Source organism: Diplotaxodon limnothrissa, linkage group LG3 (genome assembly GCF_057381915.1).
Source record: "Diplotaxodon limnothrissa isolate DT_005_m linkage group LG3, D_limnothrissa_male_GT1.1, whole genome shotgun sequence".
NCBI classification, from domain to species: Eukaryota; Metazoa; Chordata; class Actinopteri; order Cichliformes; family Cichlidae; genus Diplotaxodon; species Diplotaxodon limnothrissa.
This window is the reverse complement of record NC_140598.1, coordinates 19,983,051-20,007,729: the sequence shown is the minus strand read 5'-3', so window position 1 is coordinate 20,007,729 and position 24,679 is coordinate 19,983,051. Positions and strand designations below refer to the sequence as shown.

Sequence of the window (24,679 nt, the reverse complement as noted above, 5' to 3'; positions counted from 1 at the left end):
GATAACACCTCCCACCCACTCCATGACATGCTGGTCAGTCACAGGAGCACGTTCAGTGAGAGACTGAGATTACCGAAAAGCACCACTGAACGACACAGGAAATCATTCCTGCCTGTGGCCATCTCCCTGTACAACGCATCCACTTAACACACTGTTTGCTGCTACAGCTACACATGTTTCTTTTCCAACTATTTATTTATGAGTGACTTATGTATGTATGTATATATATGTATATGTATATATTGTACTATTCTTAGTTAGTGTCTTGTCTGTCTTGTCTTAATGTTGGTTTAAAATGGAGCACTGTAACAAAAATAATTTCCCCCAGGGATCAATAAAGTATTCTGATTCTGATTCTATTCTAAATACTTTAAAAACTAAATATGTTCCCTAAAACGGTGACAGAGCTACAGACCCATGACAGCCTTACACAGGTAGCCAGCAGCTATGACCAGCACTACTTGTGCAGTTAATAAAAGGACAGGTAATGTTTGTCGCGCTGTTGCACACACAGCACGCTCGTTTGTTTCAGTTCGTCAGTTGCAACAAGACAGCTTACCAACGTGTACGTAATAAGCTAATACTCCTGTGTGCTACACACTACAGTGTGCGCTGTACACCTACTTACTGGTTTTGTCGCATCAGTCTTTGTCTCTGAGTTAACTTGTGTTTCTCCTACAGCTCCGGACCGCTAAAAATGCGCGTGCTCTTTGTGAGCTCGTTCCCGGCTCGTAACCAGCGCGTTCTGCCGTCAAGGGCGATCATTGGTTAAATGTGATCATGTGACTGATGCAAGCCAGATCCTTTTATTTAGCAAAACTGTGATTAATAGTTAAATATTATTGTTGAGGGGCACAGACAGGACTCCGCACGCACACACACATTAAAAAAATAATAATAATATTTTTAAAAAAAAAAGTTGCCTCAACAAAAGGGCACTTTGGGCACCCATCAGGAAAGGGGCGGGTGCTCAAGCCCCTCCAGCCCCCCCCTCTGCACGTGCCTGTACTAGATGGTATGAAGGTGGAATTCAGTCAGTGAATCTCAGCATCATCAACTAAAGTTCTAATGAATCTCTGCTACACTTGATGTAAGCTAACTTTGACTATGAATCCACAGCCACGGTGGATCAGTCACACACTGTTCTTTACTTTAAATCCATCACAGTACAGCAAACTAACCTGCTTATCCTGCACTTTTCAGTGAGTCACATTCAGTGTGTGCAGCCAAACATGATGGCAGACTGCCACAGATCACTGCTGAGGAAAGAGGAGGCGTTCAGCTTCCTCATAGTTTCACACCTGCATGAAGCAGCCGCACCCTGACAGCTTCAAATCACTGTGTCAGCTGATCACTTCCTGTCCTGTGATTGGCTGAGCTTCAGGCCTTCTCTCAGTCAAACTGGAAACAGGGATTGAGACAGTGTGAGGGTTTGTGGAGTGCCACAGTGCTGTAATGAATACTGTAGTGGAAGAAGTTCTTTCACACTCTTCATCCTGGAGCTGCTTTATGTCCATGATCTGCATGGAAACTGGATGGATTGACTGCAAAGTTCTGTTTAGAAGGATCAGCTGGTCTTTTTTCTCGTAATTCTTACCTACATGGCACAGCTGATGTTTCTGTGTTACCCTGTTAAGATCCATCCTCAGTCAGAAATGTGTTCCACTGAGAACCTTCTGGTCCATGTTCTATCATGTTCTACAGCTGGATATGCTGCAAAAACAATGAGTCTTTGACTGCTTATCCTTTCCCAGCTACCACAGGGAGAGAGGCAGGGTACACCCTTTCTAGGTTGCCAGCCTGACGCTGGGCTAACACAGAGACAGACAACCGTTCACACTCAGACCTAAGGGCAATTTAGAATTCAGCAATTAACCTAAGGGAAAGATAAAATACAAGCATTAAAAAGATCATAGCCTTAAACAGATTTGTTTACTCAGTTTTCTTTTTTCACTTTTTGCTTTTCAGTTTAAATCCTGTTTTCTTTTACTGTGTGTGAGAGGGGCTGAGAGGCGGGGCTTCTCTGCTGAGTCTTGAATGTCATTTGCATATAATCTGCATCCCACTGACACTAACATCTGCAAGTGATAACAAGACAAGCAAATTAAATATTAATATTATATATGTTTTCATGGATGCCTGGAAGTTAAACTTCATAGTTTCACCTGGTTAAGCAGCAATGCTGATCATTTTATTAAAGATGAAAGAACTGAGACAGTTTTTAACTCTTAGTGATGCTGCAGTGTTCGTTTGACCTGAAGAATACGGAGTTTAGGACCCAGATTACTCCCAGATTTAAGAGCATCTTAGTCCGACAAATACGATAATAACGACGGCCGCTTGCATGTTCTGCAAAAAAATGTGCTTTGTCGTGTATCTGACGGACAAACACCAAACCAGTTCCACATCACTGAAGTTGCACCATTTTTACAAACCAATTCTGGTTCATCTGTTTCACTCAACAATCGGCCATGTGCGTATGAAAACAAAGGCACTGCGCATGCGCGTTTTACTCATATTCTATCGCGATATTTCATTTTCCTATCGTTGCCTAACATTATACCGGTATTACCGTGAATGGTATAATATGGCCCAGCCCTACTGCCAGCTTTCCTTTTTTTAGTTACACTTGCCATTTTAGAAATGGGCTTAAAAAGAATAAGCACAAGGGTCACACCTAGATAGTGTGGCTATAAGTCTACTGCCAACTTCAGGTGAAATATAAAATAGCGTTATTGTAAGTCTGTATTTTATACTGTGGTCAACAGTGCTGACCGGTCACGTATTATTGATTTTATGACAGAGGCTGCGGGCCAGTGGAAATTTGCATACGGGCCGCATTTGACCTGCGGGCCGGACTTTGGATGTGCCTGTTCTAGCAGGTGCACCGAGGGCCCTCGCACCTCACTTTTAGTGTATATGTGCGTGATAGAATTTAGAAAAAACATGATGTCTGGTGTTTTTTGTGTTTGTTGGTTTGTTTTTATTTCGCGAGCTGGTTATTAGATGCTGCTCTAGCCAGCCAGAGAATCATCTGTAGCCCCGCCCCTCTCCTCCCTGTGCGGCAAGCACAGAGAGGAATTTCTCTATGGGGATTAGTAAAGTATACATTTTCTCATTACCCAAAGCTACATCCACTTCTATCGGACCTAGGCTACTCACCTCTCTCTATCTACCCACACTTTCAAACGTACACGCTTGTAGGCCTACAGGAATATCAGCCAATCAGAAAGGTAAAATAATTTCTTTCTCATCACACAAAAAGAAAGAAGAAAACAAAAATATTCAGGAATTAGAAAAAACCATCAAATCCTTAGAAGAAGCCTATGCGTCCCACCAAGATCAGGAAACATTGAACAAAATACGCAAAACAAAACTAGAATTAAATGAAACTATTAATAAAAAAACAGAATTCCTTGTACAAAGACTTCGCTTGCAGAATTTTGAACACAGTAACAAATCAGGTCGATTTCTAGCAAACCAGTTAAAAATAAATAAAGAAAAAACAACTATATGTGCTGCTAAAGATTTATCGGGGAACACAATATATGACCCTGGAAGAATAAACAACATTTTTAGGGATTTCTATGAAACTTTATACTCACCACAAATAAACCCATCTAAAAATGAAATTGATTTGTTTCTTGACAACGTAACTCTTCCAAAATTACTAGACAGTCAAGCAATGGCACTGGATTCGCCACTGACGCCACGTGAACTCCAGGAAGCCCTGATAAGTATGCCCAATAATAAGGCTCCAGGTCCAGACGGCTTGCCTGCAGAATTCTACAAAGAATTCTGGACAATTCTGGCACCAGTATTCCACAGCATGTTGCAGGAAATCGAGGAAAAGGGCAGACTACCACCAAATATGAATTCTGCCAACATTAGTCTCCTGTTACAACCAAGCAAAGACCCTTTATTTCCCTCAAGCTATCGTCCAATTTCTCTTTTAAATGTAGACCTTAAAATAATCTGCAAAGCTCTCTCAAAGAGATTAGAGAAAATAACCCCCTTCTTAATTCAACCTGACCAAACTGGTTTCATAAAAGGTAGGCACTCCTCAACAAACACTCGTAGATTACTTAATTTAATAGACTACTCATACAATAAAAACATTGAAAGCACAATATTATCTCTAGATGCAGAAAAATCATTTGACAGAGTTAACTGGAAATTTTTATTTGCACACAAATTTGGTTTTGGAAACTCTTTCATAAACTGGATAAGAATATTATATAATTCCCCAGACATCCTCCAGCTTCTGTCTCCTGAGGGGCACCAGACAGGGATGCCCACTCTCCCCTTCACTTTTTGCAATTTTTATCGAACCTCTAGCAGCAGCATTTAGACAGGCTAGAACAATTAAGGGCATAAAATGTAAGAACATAGAACATAAAATCAGTCTCTATGCGGATGATGTGGTGCTTTTTCTGCAAAACACACAAACCAACCTCTCTGAGGTAATTACTCTAATAAACTGGTTTTCAAGTGTCTCAGATTATTCAATTAACTGGCCAAAATCTACAGTTCTTTCCATTAACTGCTCCTTCCATAATTCTTCTTCTGCCCCACTGCAATCCGGAAATATTAAATATTTAGGTATTAATGTCTCTCCTAAGCTTTCAGACTTAACTAAATTAAACCACATCCCACTTCTAAAGAAAGTAGAAGGCGATCTGACTAGATGGAAATCTCTACCCATATCACTCATGGGAAGGGTCGCCACAATCAAAATGATGATCTTGCCAAAAATAAATTACTTATTTTTAATGATCCCTTACAAACCATCACAAGATTGGTTCAGATCTCTGGATTCATATATTTCTAAATTCCTTTGGAAAGATAAACCCCCGTGTATCAGCTTAAAAACGCTACAAAGAACCAAGGATAGAGGAGGATTATTTTCAACATTTTCAACAATACTTCTTAGCCAACAGGCTTCAGTACATCTCAGGATGGTTAAAACGTACCTTCTTAGATGAGCCCTGGCTAGATGTTGAACAGGCACTATGCAATGATCTAGAGATTTCAGACCTACCATTTATAAGCTCAAACATCAAAAGACATGAATGCTTTAAAAGCATCATCATCAGCTCTTCTCTGACAGCATGGTGGGAGTTTCTAAAAATAACGGAGTCTTCATTAATCCCATGCAAACGTACACCTATCTGGAATAACCTTGACATATTACAAAACAATAATATGTTTAATTTCCCAGAATGGAGTTGTAAAGGAATTAAATACTTAGAACATATATTAGAGGGAACAGAATTTATTCCATTTGACAGACTAGTTACACAATATGGGATCAACAAGAAAAGATTTTTAGAATATCAACAAATTAAGTGCAGAAGTTTTGGCACGAGATATGTGAAGTCTTATCAAAGTGTCTGAAATGTAAAATTGCGTGGGGTGGGTTGCATCATTGACAATTGTGATGGCTTTGCGGGTGAGGTGAGTGGTGTAAATGTCTTGCAGGGAGGGGAGTGGTACACCAACTATCCTCTCAGCTGTTCTCACAATGCGTTGTAGAGCTTTCCTGTTATAGTCAGTGCAGCTACCGCCCCACACAGTGATGCAGCTGGAGAGGATATTTTCTATAGTTCCTCTGTAGAATGTAATCAGGATGGGTGGTGGAGCACACGCCCGCTTGAGTTTGCACAGGAAGTAGAGGCGCTGTTGTGCTTTCTTGGCCAGTGATGCTGTGTTGGTGGTCCAGGAGAGGTCCTCACTGATGTGCACCCCCACGAACTTGGTGCTGCTCACAACTTAGACATCCACATTACTTACACTCTCATAACGCACACATATATATAGGGCCTTGAGGGTGGGCACGTTAACGGCGTCCAGTGGACGGTCTGTGTATTCAAACCTACCTCTGGCGCCGGTGCCCACCTCTCAATTTTAAATCCATGTAGACATTGAGGGTTCTCGGGAGGGGCCGTGCTAACACCTGCTGGCAGCAGCACCATGCTCTCCCTTGTTTTAAATGCACTTTAGAGCAACACGCAGTCACACTACACCAAACGACTAACGGACCGTTACCGGTCCGAGGCCCGGGGGTTTGGGACCGCTGGTCTAGCCTTCAGATTTGCATCACCAGCTGTATCGGTGGAGTTTAATAAACTCGGCCGTCTGCTCCTTGCTATCTAAAATATAACAGGACATTGAAGCATAGATAGCACAGACTTTAAGGCCGCGAGGCCTGATTGCGGGTGCCGCTCAGGTGCGTCCCCTAAGCGGCACTGCAGACAACGCCACACACATTAACCAGGTAAAATACATATTTAGTAGGGGTGCAACAATACTTGTATCGATATTGAACCGTTCGATACAGTGGTTTTGGTTCGGTACGCATATGTATCAAACAATACAATTTTTTAAATTTATTTTATCAACTTTTCTTCTGACGATGTTTTCTCTGGATCATGGATCATTTTAGTTCAGCTGCGTGTCTTTCCTTTTGTTATGTTTGTGAAGGTTCTCAGTCTCCCTTCTCCAGGTCATTGAAGTCAAAGGAGCTTGCAAAGAAAAGCGTCTGGACTTCTTTAAGTTGCTTGAAGACTTTTCACCTCTCATCTGAGAAGCTTCTTCAGTTCTAAGGTCAAATGGTGGGGAGTCCATTTGGTGGGGAGTTTCCTTTTGCTATATTTCTTTAGGAGTTCAAAATGTGTTAATTACATAAATGACATGTAATTTTCTCTGTAGCACTTCATGGATTTCATAAGCAACACACCTTAGTTGTTCACACAAAGCATAAAGGTAAAAAACAATATATACAATGTTATCTTCATTTTAGATGTCAATAAGTATTTGTGGCTCCCAGTGTTTTCTTTTGCGTGGAAGCCGGGTCCAAATGGCTCTTTGGGTCTTAAAGGTTGCAGACCCCCGGTCTAGTGTCTTAGTTTGGCTTTCTTATATTCTCTTTAGTTTTCTAAGTATTTAGTTAGCTGCCCTCTGTGTCTCCCTGTTATTGTTCTGTGTTTCTTAGTTGCTCTGTCTCCCCTAGTCTGTGTTTTGGGGCCACCCTGGGGCGCACACATGTCAGTGCACCCCAGGGCAGCTGTGGCTACAATGTAGCTTGCCAGCACTAGTGTGTGAATGGGTGGATGACTGGATGTGTAAAGCACTTTGGGGTCCTAGTAAAGCGCTATACAAATACAGGCCATTTACCTTTTTTTTTTTTTGTACAGACAGACAGCCAGGTTCATAATGGATATAAGGAAGTTGTTGTTTTTTTTAAAAAAGGAGCCACATTCAGGTAAAAGTGTAAAATCAAATGATCCATCAATCAAGAATAATGTTGGATCAATGTTTCAATATTTATATCTTTTATTAGATGTTCATGTGGTTTGGTTATTTGCCTTTTGTTTGAAAGTACACTGAGAGAGGACTTTTTGTTAGTGATCTTAATAGTATTTTTTCATATTAATGTAATTTTTCATCTAATTGAATCTATTTGTGTATGATTGTCAGTCCGAAGAGGGAGAGAGGAAAGAGGGAACGTGAGGAGAAGCACAAGGTCAGGAAGAACCAGGTAAGAAAACAGGGAGCAGTGACAGGCAGAAATTGTTAAACTGACAAAGAGAAAAAACCTGATTTTACTCACAATCTGAAGTTGTGTTCTCCCTATATTAAAGCTGCTATACAGAATCTGCTAAACAAACTGGGTTGAAACATTTTTTACCCTCTTTAACAACATTCCAACATAACATTATAGTTGATCAGGGAGATTAAAATTAATGATATATTTTTATGTGGTTCAGCCACAACTCTACTAAAACCTCAGCCAGTAATAGGTAGGCTAACTTTTGGACCGTCCAGTTGTCTGTATGACTGCCGCAATACGTGCACCACATTTGCGCACTATCAGAAAGAGCCAAACAGCCCTGGTGGAGTGAGGAGCTGTAAAGAGAAGCAGATGCTCTGTTTATATTCGAAAAATGTTTTAAGCTTGTTTCAAAGATTCTGTGCAGCAGCTTTAAATGTTTTCCAAAAGCACAAATACACTTATCAGTGTTTCTCACACTTTTTACAGTGTGGACCACCTGATAAAAATGTCAAGCTCTCCCAAGCACCACTATGAAAGCATGAAACTCATAAATCTTACAACACAAAATTAGTATGATTAAATTAGTAAAATAAGTGTCTGCAGTAAAGATTTTTATTTGTAATAATTTATTCTGTTTTGGGAGTGTTTTTTATGTATCTGTGTTATATTATACAGACACATTAAAAGTGAATCTCTGTCCAAAAAATGCCCTCAGTTTACTTTTTACTCACTATGACCATCACTCATTATTCTTCCCCAGTAATTAAGGTTTGAATTTTTTTTATTCCAATCCATTCTTCTTTAGCAGCATTTAAATAACTTTTATCAGATTTGATGGTTTTGTTACAGACTTTAAAAAAGTGTTTTGCTTTTCTTTCACAAATGTTGGGATTAAATTGTGTTAAAATGTACAAAACAGTGATGTCATGTTTTGTGACGAGGACCCAGGCACAGAGAGACTTGATGAATTTAAGATTCTTATGATTTATCTTGGCTGGCTGGGCAGCTCTCTGGGTGCTCAGCACCCCCAAAGCTCTAAATCTAGAATCGCCCTTGCCATCCACAATCAAGAGGTTAGTCATTAATATACTGAACATGGGAATAGAGGTAATGGTGCATAAGTGGAGGAAGCAAGAAGAATGAGTTGAGTAAAGTTTGACTTATCTGACTGTTTTGTTTTGCTTAATGCACCTTATAATCCAGTCCGCCTTATGTATGAAAACAAACCCCTTCATCGACAGTTCGCCTTATAATCCAACAAATACAGTATTTTTTAACAGTAGTATTTGTACTTCTACTTAACTACAGAATGTGTGTACTTTTGCCACCTATAGTTTTACCAAAATATGCTCAAAATTAAACTGTTTTCCATCTTTGGAGATCAGGATCCTGGGTATTTATGTGCATTTCTTGATCCCTTTTCTCCTGCCTGTCTCTTTGAACTATCCTAAGCCGTGAGTACTCCTGGACTTTAGCTTTTAGTCTCAGTTTATCTATAAACTCTCTGGCAATGTCGGACCTACTGTCCAATCACAAATAACCTTTAACAGAGTTCTGTGTCTGGTGTTGTCCTCCCAGAGAAAACTGTTCAGTCTCATGTCTTTAATGAGGTTTTCTTTGCTTTGAGGAAGCAGCCAAGGAAGGTGTGGTTTGTGTCTTTGAACAGTGTACACCTATGTGCACACCTGTGTGGATCAGCATGCTTGTATTCAAAAGGTTTCTTCATGTAATAATCTGCTAGAGGGTGTGGGGAGCCATAGCCCTGTCCCCCAGGGCATGAAGCAGGCATGGAGGAGATCCAGGCTCCAGACATGCAGTGGCCCCAGAATGCGAGAGCCCAAGGAGGACCATCGGAGGGGCATCCGTGCCACCCTCCTGGGAAGAGCTGAGGAGAGCCCCAGATGAGGGGTCACCCAGCAGCTACGGAGTAGAAGCCAGAGGGGGCTGCAGTGCTGTGCCCAGGGCTCTGCCAGCAGCCAGCTGTGCCAGAATGGACTGAGCCCCAGGCCCAGAGGCCTGAGGGCCCCCCAACCCCCGGAAGGGGCCCGACCGAGCCACGGGCTACGGACCCCACTAGGAAGCAACCACTGGGAGTGAGCCGGTATATACCTGAGCGCCCAGCCCCAGCCCCAGACACCAAGAACCACCAATACCCATCGGGGTATGGGTCATCAGCCACCGGCAGGGAGTGTGGTTGGGGGAGATAGGCCTCCATACTTTGGAGGGCCTGAGATGTTACAAGAGAGGTGGAGTCTAAGACCCAACCTGACATAGACACAGACAAACAGGCACACACACATACAAACGTGCATTCCCACCCTCTTCCACACATATACAAATACTCAGCACTCACCCAACTTAAACACAGACACAAATAGACACTGTACACACATTCTCACCCCCCAAACATACTTTATATCCCAGGTCCAGGTACCCTCGCCCCCAGAGGGGGAAACCGCACCTAGACCCAGGAGATGTTGCCCTTTTCCCTGGGGTGGAGACAAGCAGATCACCTCCAGCTTCACAGTAGCAGGGTAGCCCCACGTCCCAGCCCCCAACCAGACGGCCTTCCTTCCAGAGAGCAGCAGGTGACAGCACCTTCCTACCGAGAACCCTCATTCAAAATTGAGAGGTGGGCAGTGGCAGCAGAGGTGAGGTTGAATACACGGACCGTCCTCTGGACGCCATATAACGTGCCCAACCCCAAGGCCCTATGTGTATGTGTAATGAGAGTGTGAGTAATGTGGATGTCTAGGTTGTGGAATAAAATTGAGGCACAGGCGGCCAGAAGGGGACAGAAAAGCAATGCCTCCCCTGCACCCCAAGGCCCTCCATGTGTGGGTGGGTGTGGTGGAACGGGAAGAGGGAGGCAAAAAATAGAATAAAAAAATCATGCTACTCTTACTCTTACTAACAGATTAAAAAACTGGGTTGGTGTCACTGGTGCTGCTCTCAAATGGTTTTCTTAATACTATCAAAGAGATACTTCAGAATTTATATTAATCAATGAATGGTCCTCATCTGCACCGTTTGTACGTGGAGTTCCCTAGGGCTCAATGCTTGGATCAGTTCTGTTTTCTGTTACCTCTGGGCCATCTAATTAATAGTTTTAATGGTTTCTCCTACCATTGCTTTTGTGGAGATCAGGGAAATTTTTTGGCTGCTATTGTTAATAATCATCATCATTACCATTGCATTAATAATATAATCTACAGCATTCATATTGCATTCAGATGTTTAAACAGTGTATGTGTCTTTCATAAAGACTAAGTTGCAGGCTGACAGGAAATTTCAGGTTTGCAGAGTGTGCCTTTTGCAGAAGTGAAATCGAAAGCAGAGTCTAAGTGCAGGTTATTCTGAGGATTACATGTAAGGATGAGCCTCTGTTCTGGTGAAAGGTCAGAAGTGCAACGGGTGAGATGAGAGAGCATTTAAGGACGAGACACAGACAGTTAGTGAGTTCATTTATAGGTGAGAGGTTAATCATGTTTGCTTGTAACTGTGGGTTTTGAAGAAGCGGCAGTCAAAAGCTTGACAGGAAACATCTGCCATGAAGACAGAGACAATGTTCCTTTTTAAACTGTGTTAAAAGTCATTGTGGTTTTGATGTGACCTATGTATGAAGTGTATCTGTGACGTTGAAGGGGCGTCATTAAATTCAAGCCCTGATGGTATAAAATATCTGCTTATGCTTTGATTAGTCGGAGATCAGCGCTGTCTGCGAACGGAGTGATCTTCCCACGCGTGTATTTCATAAAATCAATTGTTTGACCAAGCTCTTCTGGACCATGGTTGTTTGTACTCTCCTTCCTCAATATTTGAACCTTAACACCTTACAGATTACACACACACAAAGTAACAAAAACACACAGAGCCCTACATAGACAGGCTCTTCTTATATAGCAAAGCTTCTAGAAACCTTATCAGAGCAGCCAGCCTCTATGATCCTCTAACCAGGGTCTGTAGGTTTTCTTCACTCCGATTTTAAAACTAGAGGTGATCGTGCTTTTGAGCATGTTGCTCAGTCAGTCAGACCTCTAGAGAGTGAGATGTAAAACCGGGGCATGAACACGTGGTACAAAACCCAACTGTGTGGTATTTTCTGCTGAAACCACCAACTATATTCATGTTGATATGTTAGTTCACTGGTTCCCAAGCCTTTTTTGCTAGGCCGCCCTTCGTGCCCCCTGCCCCCGCAAACACATCCTCCAACCACACAGATGCATATTTTAAAATAAACTCCATTTATTTCACTCCTCAAGGCTCTTGTAAACAATTAAACAAATAAAAGTAAACTGCAGTATATTACAGGTTACAATAAAATAAACTACTATGTCTTTTAAAGAACAGGAAATCAAACCATTTTTATGGTGTAATTATTTTATCTGTAGTTGTTTTTTTACGGTCTAAGAATATTCAACAGTTGTAGCCACAGCTGCCCTGGGGCAGACTGACAGAAGCGAGGCTACCATATCGTGCCATCGGCCCCTTTGGCCATCATCAGTAGGCGGTGGGTGGAGTGTCTTGCCCAAGGACACAACGACCGAGACTGTCCAAGCTGGGGCTCAAACCGGCAACCTTCCGATTACAAGACTAACTGCCGACTCTTGAGCCAACATCGTCACCTCTGCTGGCAAAGGCCTTACTCTTCTCCTCTTTCCTCAAACGCCGACCGCAGTGCTCAGAGGAAGAGGTGTTTGAGGTAGAAAAAGCCAAAGATGAAAAGGCAGACAAATAGGATAAAGTAAATAGTTAATAGTTACACCCTTTTTATACACGCTCTTTTCTACTCTGTAATATTCTTGACAATTTTCTTGATATTTATTTATAATCCCCTCTGTTAATCCTTGATATTTATAATTGAGTGATCTGTATATATTAGTGCTGTTTCTTAAATCTGTAACATAATGTATTGTTTGGAGTTTAGTCTGTTACTGTTGCTATTTTTACCATTTCTTCTCGGAGCAACTGTAACCACATTATTTCCTCAGGGATTAATAAAGTATTCTGATTCTGATTGGTTCAGGATGACCTGCCATTATCCAATCACACATCTGCTTACCTGTATCTTTTGCTCGTTTCTCCTCGTCTTCTTTTCTCTTTTCTCTAAACTGAGCACCTGATGGCTTTGAACTTTTCTTGTCCATCTTGGTTTAAATTTTGCACTCCAGTATGAACACAAATCCCCCAACTCGAGGATCACCACAACATAGCCAAATAAACCTACACCTTTGTCCACAGATTCACTTTGTCTAGGGTTTATTTCTGGGATTTCACACAACCCAGGATTCAAATCATGAATACATAATGGGCTTGGATTTACATCATTATGAATGAAATGTGCTCTATTTGGAGGCAGCACTCCCCTTTCCACAGGTTGTGTGAGACTTTAAATCATCAAACTGTAAAATATAAATTTTAAATTGTTATTGATCCCTTTGCCTCTGGTCCTAAAGTGTATATTTATTTTCTTACTCTTCTTATATTTATTGTTTGTTTACTTGCACTGCTGTAACTGGAGCCTCGTCATCTCGTCTCTCTATATGCTGGACTGTTTGTAGCGGAGATGACAATAAAGTTTACTTTGACTTGACCCATGAGGCTACATTCTTTAGAGCTATACCTGTAACACTCTGCGTATTGCCTTCATATTAAATCATTTTTGTGAATAATTTTAAAAAATATTTCTTCACGTCATTATGCGAGTAGGGGTGACATGGGCCGCGAGATTGAGACCCAGGCTCTTAATGCGTGTTTTGTTTGGGGCGTGGAAACCAAAAATAGAGAGGGCATAGCCTAACATATGAAAAGCAAAATACCGCTGTGTAATCCCTTTATTTCAGCAAAGTAACTGTATTCTGAATACAACCTTTTTAAACCGTAACTGTAACAGAATACAGTTACTCATATTTTGTATTTTAAATACGTAACGGCGGTACATGTATTCCGTTACTCCCCAACACTGTTAATGATAAACTACAAATTTATCCCAAAGTACTAAAATATTGATATTTTAATATGAGAATCGATTCTAGAACATAAATCACTGATATCGGAAGAATCTATATTTCAATATCGATCCGCACATCAGTAGCAAGCACACCTCACAAACGGAGGGCGCCCTTACTCTCAGCAAATGGGCGATAGAATATCGATCAGTGCCCAAAATGTGCTGGCATGATGTTGAGGCAGCAAGAGTACGAGCAGCTTTTTTTTGCTGATGCCCGTGATGCTGCGCCCACCACGATCAACCGCCCATGTCGCCCATATCAAAAACCGCTACTGCATTCAGTTTAAGGAACATGTCACTGAGGTATGCCAGTTTCATGAGAAAGTTTTTAGAGTTAAATTTGTTGGCAAAATCACTGTCATCGTCCTTCAAAAAGATGCAGATCACATCTCGCAGTTCAAAGACCCTGGGCAGCACCTTCCCACGTGACAGCCATCGGGATTCACTGTGGTACAAAATGGCTGTGTGGTCGGAGCCCGTTTCGTCACACAGTGCAGAATGTATCCGGGCTTTCACTGGTTGTGTTTTGATGTAGTTTACTGTGGTGATGACATCAGTCATTGCGTCACTTAGCTTAGGACTCTCCTGTATAGACGCCAGTCCTTCACAGTGTATCACACAGTGCGTCTACTGCACATTAGGGGAGACGTGCTTGATGAGCACTCGCATTGCATTTCATTTCATTTCCCAGCCATTACCTTCACCCTGTCTGTGCAGATCTTCTGCAGTGGCTCTGGCAGGAACTTGTTTGTAGAAAAGCAATTGCTTCCTCATCTCATCTCCATCAATGAATTTGACATATGTTATCAGTAAGCAGTCTTTGTTACTGTCAGTCGCTTCATCAATCTGCAGAGAAAAGCGGCTGTCACTCACCTTATCATTAAGTTGCTCCTCTGTGCTTTGACATATCATAAATGCGCCTGTCAATGGTATTATTGGACAAAGGAATAGCCCATAGTTTGCTGGCTGCTGTGTCATCAATCATAGTTGAAACCATATCCATGGTGCAGGGAAGTATTAATTCCTCTGCAATTGTCTGTGAGGCAAGATATGCTCCAATGTATTTTCTAGTCTTTGGCTTGGAAGGAACTTGGTTTGGATTTTATTTGGCATCACCGTCTGTTTTGCGTTTGTGTGGGAGCCCCGTCAAAAACCTCTCCATTATCCTAGCAGTGTCCAAGCATTCTTTTTTTTTTTTAATTCGTTTTATTGTGTTCTTCCAGTTTCCCAGGATGCCCTGGCTGTGGTGGTGGAGGTAAATGAGGGGGAGATGTCTGTCCTTCTGCCCTGTCAGTACTCAGGTTTTATACCAGAGGACTCTGCAGTAAGGTGGACTCGCAATGATCTTTATCCCAAATCTGTTCATGCGCGAGGAGAGGGAGGAGATGATCTAAGTGAACAAAACCAGCGTTACAGCGGGCGCACATCGATGAGACCTGATGCTCTGGTCACTGGAGACTTCAGCCTCACTCTGAGAAAACCAATAAAGACTGACAGCAGCAACTACACCTGCTCCATCAGTGATGGAGGAGAAGAACTGAGACTGAGAGACATACAGCTTCAGGTCAAAGGTCAGCTTCAAACACCTTGTGTACGGGTCAAAGCTCCTTCACAGATATTGAGCTTTAATCCTAGAAACTGCAGCAGAAATAGAGTGAGAATTTTCATCCAGTCAGTTCTGATGTGACTATTATGGTCATGTCAGGAACTACTCAGATATGTGTATGTATCAGTGTGTTGTGTAAATTTAGAGTGTAGCTAGTAACTGTACTAACCATGTGGGTAGATTTTTAAAATGTAAGGTTTTACACATTACATTATTCAAAGATTATCTAAGACAGTTGACTGCTGACATGAATACTTCAAATATTTTATCCTACACCAGATCAGGTGTTAGACGTTATACACACTAAAAAGAGGTTTAGATTCAGGAGACAGAAACCATCTCTGCTTTAAGATCAGGCTTCCCTGAACATCACTGAGTTGTACACGCCTTCTTACTCATATGGTCTGAGTCAGTCCTGTCTCTTTTTCCTTTCACATTCAGCGGGATTTTGCTGTCCTTCTCTGAGCCTGTTGGAAGTGTTGTGGGTTTCTTCCAATTAAAAGAGAGTTTCTCCTCCCTATAGTCACTAAGAACTCCTCATAGGTGGTCGTCTGTTGGTGGGGGTTTTAACACACCGTGACACAGTTCTTATTGTGAACACTGGGGACAGTGTAGCCAAACCTCACCAGTTGGTAATGTTGCAAAGTGCCAAATTTTGAACAAATTAACACATTTGTTTGTAGGAATTTACTTCAATTTAGTTGTAATTCCCCAAAATGAGTAAAAAAAATATTATTTTAATTATTACATTATAATACTGTTTACAGAGGTTCCAGAGGTCAAGAATGTACATAGTCAGTTCACTTACCATGACTACTGATGCTGCCAGCAAACGTTTACCACTGGGGCCTAGGTAGGGTGATGGTGGGAAAGTGTACTGACTGTGGGCCCCTGTAACAGGCGGAGGCCAGTGAGGTTTTCTGTGGGTTACCCACAGATGTAACTGATATTGTTGTTTATTGTCCTCTCAGACCAGCAGGTGGAGGTGAAGGTGGAAGAAGGATCAGAGTCTGTCATCCTGCCCTTCAAAACAACACTTGACCTGCCTGAGGACACCACAGTGGAGTGGACTCACTCTGACCTGGAGCAGATAGTTGTCCATGTGTATTCAAACAGAAGTGGCCACTTTAAGAAACAGGACAAGCTTTACAGAGACCGAACAACAGTGAACAAAGACCTGCTGAGAACTGGAGACCTCAGTCTGACCCTGAAATACCCCACAGAGAGAGACAGTGGAGGATACATCTGCACCATCTACAGGGACAAAGACATCCTGAGACAGAAAGTAGTGCTGCAGGTCAAAGGTCAGTGCTATTGATGCAGTTCAGAGGTCAGTATAGTAGATTGAGGTGAAAGGTCATCCATTCTTTGTGTTTCTCCACAGAACGGTTTCCTTCCTGGGCCACAGCTCTCCTGGTTCTCCTGGTTCTCCTTGTGGCTTCAGGAGGTCTTTTATTTTATTTCCGGCATTATTTCATGTCAGGTGAGTGTCTCCTACTACTAAATGGATTCTTTCACTCCTCTTTCAAACCATCTGTCCTCTCTGGCCAACCCAGGTGGCCTTGCGTAGGATAGGAAGAAACCGTCTATGCACAGTCTATTATCAGGGTGTTTTTGTTCAGCTCCAGCCTTGAGACCACAGATGGCGCTGGAGTGGTAGCCGCATGAAGTGATTGTGGTTTTTACTTTAGTGTGAACAACTCATATGAATTTCAAAGCTGTTCTAGCAGTCCGACACTGGTCTCTCAATCTCCCGTTGGAGAGCCGTGAGCTTCTCCATGATGTTATCATTCTTGCACTCAAAGAGCAGATTCTGAGAACTCACGACCGCTGTAAGCTTCTTCAAGATGTAATCCAATTTTTGCTCAGTGGTCTCAAACTTCTCCAAGATCTTATCCGTGCTGTGTTCAATGTGCCCATTTTGCGAACTCACGACTCGTCCCATCGTTTCAATCCCAGCGGGCAGCCTTGTGGGGGTTTGAACAGGTTCAGCTTTTTTTAATCTTCGATAAGCCAGGGCCAAGCCAGCTTCGATCAGCAAGAACCCTGTTATCATGGTTCCGAATAGGTAGATATCTTCAACACTCAGGCTCACCCGAGCCCAGACTTCTCGTTGAGAAAAGGGTGTCAATTGCATTCAGGGACCAGTTGATCAAATCCATAATTCCTCTTTTAGTTTTAAGAGAACAGGCTGTGAGAAAGTGTTCCGGGGAAAGAGTGAGAAAATAGGCGAGACTAGACAAGGACACAAGACACTAAGCAGGGAAGATAAGGGAAGGGAGAAGAGAAAAGTGCGATCGGCTTTGCCAAGAGCCAGAAGAGAAACAGTGTGTTCAGTTTTTTATGTGACAAAATATTTTGATTAATGGAATCAAATAATACACTGCCGCACAGAAATAAGTTTACTTTAAGGAGGCCAGATATATGATCATTGTTAACTTTTACTACAGATCATGTTGTGATTTTTTGTCCTCTCAGGTTACAAGATGCAGGTGGATTCAGGGGTGGAGTCTGTGCAGCTTACATGCAAAACCACAGTTTGCCTCCCTGAAGATGCTAAAGTGGAGTGGAAGATTGGTTCATACACCAAGGTCCATGTGTATGAGAACGGCTCTGACCAGCCTGAAGAACAGCACAAGGATTACAAAGGCCTAACAAAGATGAAGAGAAACTTTCTGGAACCTGGAGACCTCAGTCTGACCCTGAAATACCCCACAGATACAAACACCTACACCTGTACCGTCTACAGCAGGGAGGGAAACATCCTGATGATGAAAGAAGTGCTGCTCACCGTCAGAGGTCAGTGCTGTAGATACAGGTCCAAGGTCAGAGGTCAGACTCATAATGGTTGTTCAGTCTCAGCTCTCAGCTCCATCCAATAATGTCACAGTGTTAGCATGTCTGATGTTTGTGGCTGTTTTGGTTTTTCTTTGATTTCCACTCAAATGTAAAAGCTTCAGCAGATGAACTGTAGGAGCAAAGTTCATGTGTGAGACTTCATCTGAAAGGTAACATCTTCTAGTTTCTGAACATGTGTTTGTTTAGCATGTGGCTGAAACACAGGCTAAGCTAAGTCAGCTCAAATCTCAGTAACAACCTTCTTTGGTCCTCATCTATAATCAGTCATATCTGAGTCACAATAACTAGAAGATGATTTCTAGCAGAAGTGTGAACATCTCCACATCCTTTCTCCATGTTATCATCCAAAGCTGTGTGAAGTTTCAGAGCTCTGCAGCTAACAGAGACTTTCAGTTTGCTGCTCTCTTCCTCTGACAGCTCCATTCTTAGGGAGCGTTAGTTCTGTTTCACTTTATTCCACTTATTCAGTCTGATGTTCTCTGATCTGTTTCTCTTGTTTAGTGTCTTAAATGCTGCCAGTGCCTCTCTTTGCTTTAACCAACCTTTCTCTTTATTTCTGAGCTTTTTAAGGACTTTAACTGATGCATCAACCTTTGAAAATGGAAAGAAATCAGTCAGATTCATGGCTGCATCACAGTGTCACATGTAGTTCTCCACATCAGCTGGATTATATCTATAGCAGCAAACAGCAGCTGATGCACAAATCTTTGTCTGTGTTAATAAAGTTGGATCAGTTCAAACAGTTTGTTGCTCTGCTTGAAAGCAGCAGTTTTTCTAATGCACCACCTTCATGTTTCCTTCATATTTGAATCCCCCTGTAGATGCTGACAGGTAACCATGTCACACAGAGCTCAAGCCTTTGAATCCAGCTGTGACTGTTGATTTTCTATTGAATGGACTTTTTCAAATCCAGCTGTAGGCCTGTGTTTGTGAGCTCATTAACAGCTGTTTGTTTAGAGAGACGTGGTCCTCACAGGACAGCCACTACAAACATATGATTTTATAGAATATGATGCATTACTGCAGATTCAACACAATAGAAAGGATTTGAAATGAGCTCAGCCTTAAACATGTGCAGCAGTAATATTGATCCACAGACACTGATGGGAACATTTTTCTGCACAATAAGTACTTTGACTTTTCATACTTTATGTACAATTTGCCAGTACTGCAGTTTTGTGTGTAGTGAGGTGTTTTCATGGTGTTTTCTTGGTGCTTTTACTAAAGGAAGGCTTCTATCAAATTCTTCCAAATGTTGTCAAACTGAGCTGTGTGATGAAGTGAGTGTGACAGAAACACTCAGACTGTGTTTCTCTGCTTCATCAAGTCAAATCTGGTCCTCAGAGACTGAATAAAGTCCTGTCCCACTAACAGCAGCTCCAACAGTCTGTTCACTGCTTTCTTCCTGTCAGTCTTCATCTTTCTGCTGCGTCTCCTCTTCACACTGACCACTTTCTATCTAACAGTGAGCTCCCAGTGAAGCAGCAGCATTCAGCCTGTTAGAGTCAACACAAATGTCTCCATCCAAGCTCATGTTGTGCTTTGTTGTCCTCTCAGCCCCCCAGGTGGAGGTGGATTCAGGGGTGGAGTCTGTCCAGCTGTCCTTCAAAACCACACATTACCTGCCTGAAGATGCTAAAGTGGAGTTGAAGGAGAACAAATACAACTGGAAGGTCTATGTGTATGAGAACGGCTCTGACCAGCCTGAAGAACAGGACCAGTTTTACAGAGACCGAGCAAAGATGAATGAAGACCTGCTGAAAACTGGAGACCTCAGTCTGACCCTGAAATACCCCACAGATTGGGACACAGACACCTACACCTGCACCGTCTACAGCAAGGAGGGAAACATCCTGCTGAAGAGAAAGGTGGAGCTGAAAGTCAGAGGTCAGTGCTGTAGATACAAGTCAGAGGTAATGTAGGAGTTTATTCTCTAAAAGCTTCTAGTTTGAATCCATTTTCACTTCAATCAAATAAAATAAATTCTTTGAAGTTTTGATGTAAAAGCTAAAAATGTCAGGTGGAGCAACTGTGCGTTTAAATGAACAGACTAAGAAGACGATCAAAAATGGAGTCGAAATTATCCTAACCTCAAATAAAAGCCTCTGGCATGATTTGGGTTTAATCAAATCAATATTTTAGTTTAGTCCAAATCATTGTTAACTGTATAAATATCAATAGTTTTAAAGCTGCTGAGATCGTTCAAACACTTTGATCCAGTCATTTGGATGTTGTCAAATGTCTGGGTGGAGCAGCAATAAATATGAGGCTTTTATTGTGAAGTGAAAATGCTGAGTGTGATGATCCAGAGGAGCCCATGGGGTCTTTGTGGCTGGGTGAAAAGGTTTGTAGCTCTCCTTGTAAAGAGAAACAGCTTGAAGCTACAGAGGAGCGTCTGTAGAAGAAGACGGGAAAGAGGAAGAAGCTGAGGCCGCTGGAGAAAAGACAGGAAAAGGAAATCAGCTTCATTTGTTGGAGGCCGTTTGTTCATCACACTGAAATATTCCCACTTTAGAGACATGAAACAAAGTGAAGTGTGGATTGATGTTTGTCTCCATGATTTGGGCCCTGGAATCATTTCTTTAATCTCCCACTTTAAGACATATTAATGTCTATGTTGTCTCCTTGGTAGCAGAGCCCCTGGGGTAAATGAAGTCCGCCCTGAGTTCCTGAAGGCTCTGGATGTTTTTAGGACTGTCTTGATCTCCACACCTCTACAATGTTGCGTGGAGATCAGAGTATCTCTGGACTGGCATACTGGGGTGCTGGATCCCATCTTTAAGAAAGGGGACCGGAGAGTATGTTCCACGTATAGCGGGATAGCACTTCTCAGCCTCCCTGGGAAAGTCTATGCCAGGCTGTTGGAAAGGAGAGTCCGTCCGTTAGTCGAATCTCAGATACAGGATGAACAATGCGGTTTTCGTCCTGAATGTGGTACTCTGGACCAGCCCTTTACCCTCTCAAAGATACTTGAGAGTGCATGGGAGTTTACCCAACCAGTCTACATGTGTTTTGTGAACTTGGAGAAGGCATTCAACCGTGTCCCTCAGAGTGTCCTGTCGGGGGGTGCTCCGGGAGTATGGGGTGTTTGGCCCATTGCTATGGGCCATTCGATCGTTATACGACCGTTACAAAAGCTTGGTCCGCATAGCCAGCAATACGTTGAAATCGTTGCTGCTAGGTGATGCACTCTGCCTTGGTTGTGGCTGCAGTGATGCGGATGTTGCACTGCTCTTTTGTGGTGACGACAGAGCTGAGTGTAAAGGTGAATCTCTCAGTATACCAGTTGATCTATGTCCCTACCCTCACTTATCCCCTCGGGATGTGGGTAGTGACCGAAAGAATGAGATCACGGATACAAGCGGGAGAAATGGGCTTCCTCTGAATGGGGGCTGGCCTCTCCCTTAGAGATGGGGTGAGAAGTTCAGCCATCTGAGAGGGGCTCAGAGTAGAGCCGCTGCTCCTCTACATCGAAAGGAGCCAGTTGAGGTGGTTTGGGTATCTGACAAGGATGCCTCCTGAGCCCCTCCTGGATGAGGTGTTCTGGGCATGTCCCACCAGGAGGAGGCCCCGGTGCAGACCCAGGACACACTTGAGAGATTATATCTCTCGGGTGGCCTGGGAACTCCTTGGTGTTCCCCCAGACAAGCTGGAGGAGGTGGCTGGGGAAAGGGAGGTCTGGGCTTCTTTGCTTAGGCAACTGCCCCTGTGACTCTGCCCCGGATAAGCGGAAGAAGAGGGATGGATGGATGGATTAAACCAACTGTGAGTAACTCCAGCAGCTCTACACTTGTGCCAACAACCAACCAATGCTTGGTTGCTGAGAAATACTTAGAGATCAAGAGACAGCTTGATGGGTGTTTCAGTTGTGCCACAGTCCGTAAAAGCTCCTCCACAAAGACTGAAAGAAAAGTAGATCAGATATTGTGGATTTCCTCTCATTCATTTGATCCTTCGGAAAGTTTGGAAAGTGAAGACGTTTTTCTCTCAATGCCGTAATCTGATGAAAACTTGACGGATTTCAAAGACGGTCCACTGCGCTTCAAAGAACTCTGGGCAAGGGATGTGCGATATGATAAAAATCCCATATCCCAATACAACGAATTTCTTGTGGCCCCCATATAGACGAGAAGAAATATTTTTAAAAAAAATTAGTGTTCAAAAATATATTTAATATGAAAGCAATATGAGCAGAGTTTTACAGGCATAGGCTTTTAAGTATGTAGCCTCATGGGCAGTGTAGTCCGTGCTGCACGGAGAATGTGTGGCACTGCCCCTTCCATTGTGTGTGTGTGTGTGAGCCCGAGGGAGGGAGAAAAAGGGGAGTTGAAAAGTGTGAGCTGTCCCCGACCAGAAAAGGGAGATGGAAGCATGTAAATATAATAATAACCACTGCAACCAAAAAGAGTGCCTGATGAGCCCAGTTGTAAGTAAGCTGTTAAGACTCGACTGTACACTTTCAACGCCTTTCTCTGTCTCTCGCTAGCAAAGCTGACCCAGATAGTAAAGCTAGTTCTCAGCTACGAGCCCAACACGGAACCCGACGTATTAGCCAGAGGTGTCTTTACTACGGTTCGGAACCACGGAACTGGCCGAGGTAACAAGAGAGTACAAACAAAATAACAATTTTTGCTCACAGTCAAAAACTGTGTACTCTTTTGTTTGCATTTTTATTTTGTTAAATGCGAACAAAGTTATAGCAGAAATTCTGCCAGAAAGAGAGTACCAATTTGTTTATTTGGTAGTTCAATGAAAGGCTTCACTTAGTTAAGAGTGAGAAAAAAAATGTGTTCACGTTTGCAGTTTTCTCTTGTTATACAATATTTGAAATAAAAAAAAACAAAAAAAACCAAAACACAACATTTTAGGAAATACTACTTGAACACTAACGTCCAATGAGATGACGGTGCAGTGGCCCGCGGCTCATTTGAGTTTGAGACCCCTGCTATAAAGTTTTAGACATGTGTTTTCTCAGCCGCTATTTTCTTTGCAGTTTTACATGTCATGCTGTTCTAAAGTTTGAGTCTAAGGTTTATTTTGAGCACCTGATGGCTCTTTTTTGCTTCTCATCCATAAACTCTCTGCATACTCTTTCAGGTGATTCTTGCGTGGGTGGTAGAAGAGGTTTGCCGCATTTGAGTCTGTGGTGGGGACCGGTTTGCGGCATAATTTGTATAGTACAGTTTTCTGGTCCATGTCAGACTTGTCATAACCAAACCATGTCCATGCTACAGAGGTAGCCCCTCGTTTAGGAACAAGGTCCTCGAATTGTTTTGACCGGTACGTCTGTTTGGAGCTACCTGGTTCTGCCTCATCTTTACTGGCCATGGTGGTATTCTCTGTGGCTCCATCACCATGGTAAATGTAAGTGATATTTATAGTTACTTTATGGTTTTATTTTATTTATTTATTTGAGGTAATTTGTTTTATGCATAGTCTGACATTTGATGTTTGGGAATAATATAAATTTTCATCATTTCAGTTTATTTTAAAAAGTCTCAACGGGATCTTCAGCTTCATTGGGAAAGGTTTATGTGGTTCAGATCATTCAGAGTGTCTGTGTGTGTGAGGGAGGAGGAATACCAGTGGTGGTAGGAAACACTGATGAAAATGTTTCTCCCGTTTCCTCATGAAAAGAGCGTCAGGGTACTGACACAGCTTCTTTTGCCTGATGACTTATGAAAATGATCTCAAACAGAATCCATAATTGATCAGATAGAACCTCATCAGCTCAAAGCCTGGAGTTCATACTGAAGCCCACAGTTATATGTAGGCCAACAACACGCTGAATTTAACAACATGAATTTAATGTAATGAGGAACTCTGTGGCAAATGAGTGAGTAAGATCATCAACATGGATCTTAAAATCAGCAGCTTAGATCATGTGATCACACATAAGATCCTTGGAGCAGAAGATTGAGCAGCAGGTGGAGCTGAATGCTTCATCAATGGGATGATACAGCAGATTTTCTCCACCTTGCACAAACTGTCCTGTTAGTTATTATGACTGGATTGTTTAGAGTCTAACTGAGATGATAGGGACTAGGACCTGGGGGATGTCAGTCAGTGATGGAGCGGTCAGCAGGTGTGGGCAGATGTGGACAGGTATGTGATGGAGTGTTTCCTGCACACTGGACTCCATATCAATCAGAATCAGAATCAGAATACTTTATTGATCCCTGGGGGAAATTATTTTTTGTTACAGTGCTCCATTTTAAACCAACATTAAGACAAGACAGACAATACGCTAACTAAGAATAGTACAATATATACATATATATACATACATACATATATATATATACATACATACATAAGTCACTTATAAATAAATATTTGGAAAAGAAACATGTGTAGCTGTAGCAGCAAACAGTGTGTTAAGTGGATGCGTTGTACAGGGAGATGGCCACAGGCAGGAATGATTTCCTGTGTCGTTCAGTGGTGCTTTTCGGTAATCTCAGTCTCTCACTGAACGAGCTCCTGTGACTGACCAACATGTCATGGAGTGGGTGGGAGGTGTTATCCAACATTGTCTTTATCTTGGACAGCATCCGCCTCTCCGACACCACCTTGAGGGAGTCCAGCTCCATCCCCACAACATTGCTGGCCTTACGGATCAGTTTATTAAGTCTGTTGGCATCTGCGACCC

The 24,679-nt window shown here is 42.4% G+C and overlaps 1 protein-coding gene across 2 annotated transcripts in view; it reads left to right on the top strand.

Annotated features, from left to right (window-relative positions):
• The window catches only part of LOC146634818 (butyrophilin-like protein 2), a 70,256-nt gene that overhangs the window by 4,355 nt on the left and 41,222 nt on the right, over nucleotides 1–24,679 (top strand). Inside the window, exons 2-6 of one of the 2 annotated variants that reach the window (XM_085378917.1) lie at nucleotides 14,789–15,136; nucleotides 16,143–16,475; nucleotides 16,556–16,654; nucleotides 17,650–17,970; nucleotides 19,588–19,917. In XM_085378917.1, coding sequence (XP_085235043.1) covers nucleotides 14,789–15,136; nucleotides 16,143–16,475; nucleotides 16,556–16,654; nucleotides 17,650–17,970; nucleotides 19,588–19,917 — 1,431 coding nt within the window. Of the gene's footprint in view, nucleotides 1–14,788; nucleotides 15,137–16,142; nucleotides 16,476–16,555; nucleotides 16,655–17,648; nucleotides 17,971–19,587; nucleotides 19,918–24,679 lie in introns of those variants that run through there. The other variant, XM_085378952.1, reaches the window with a different exon arrangement.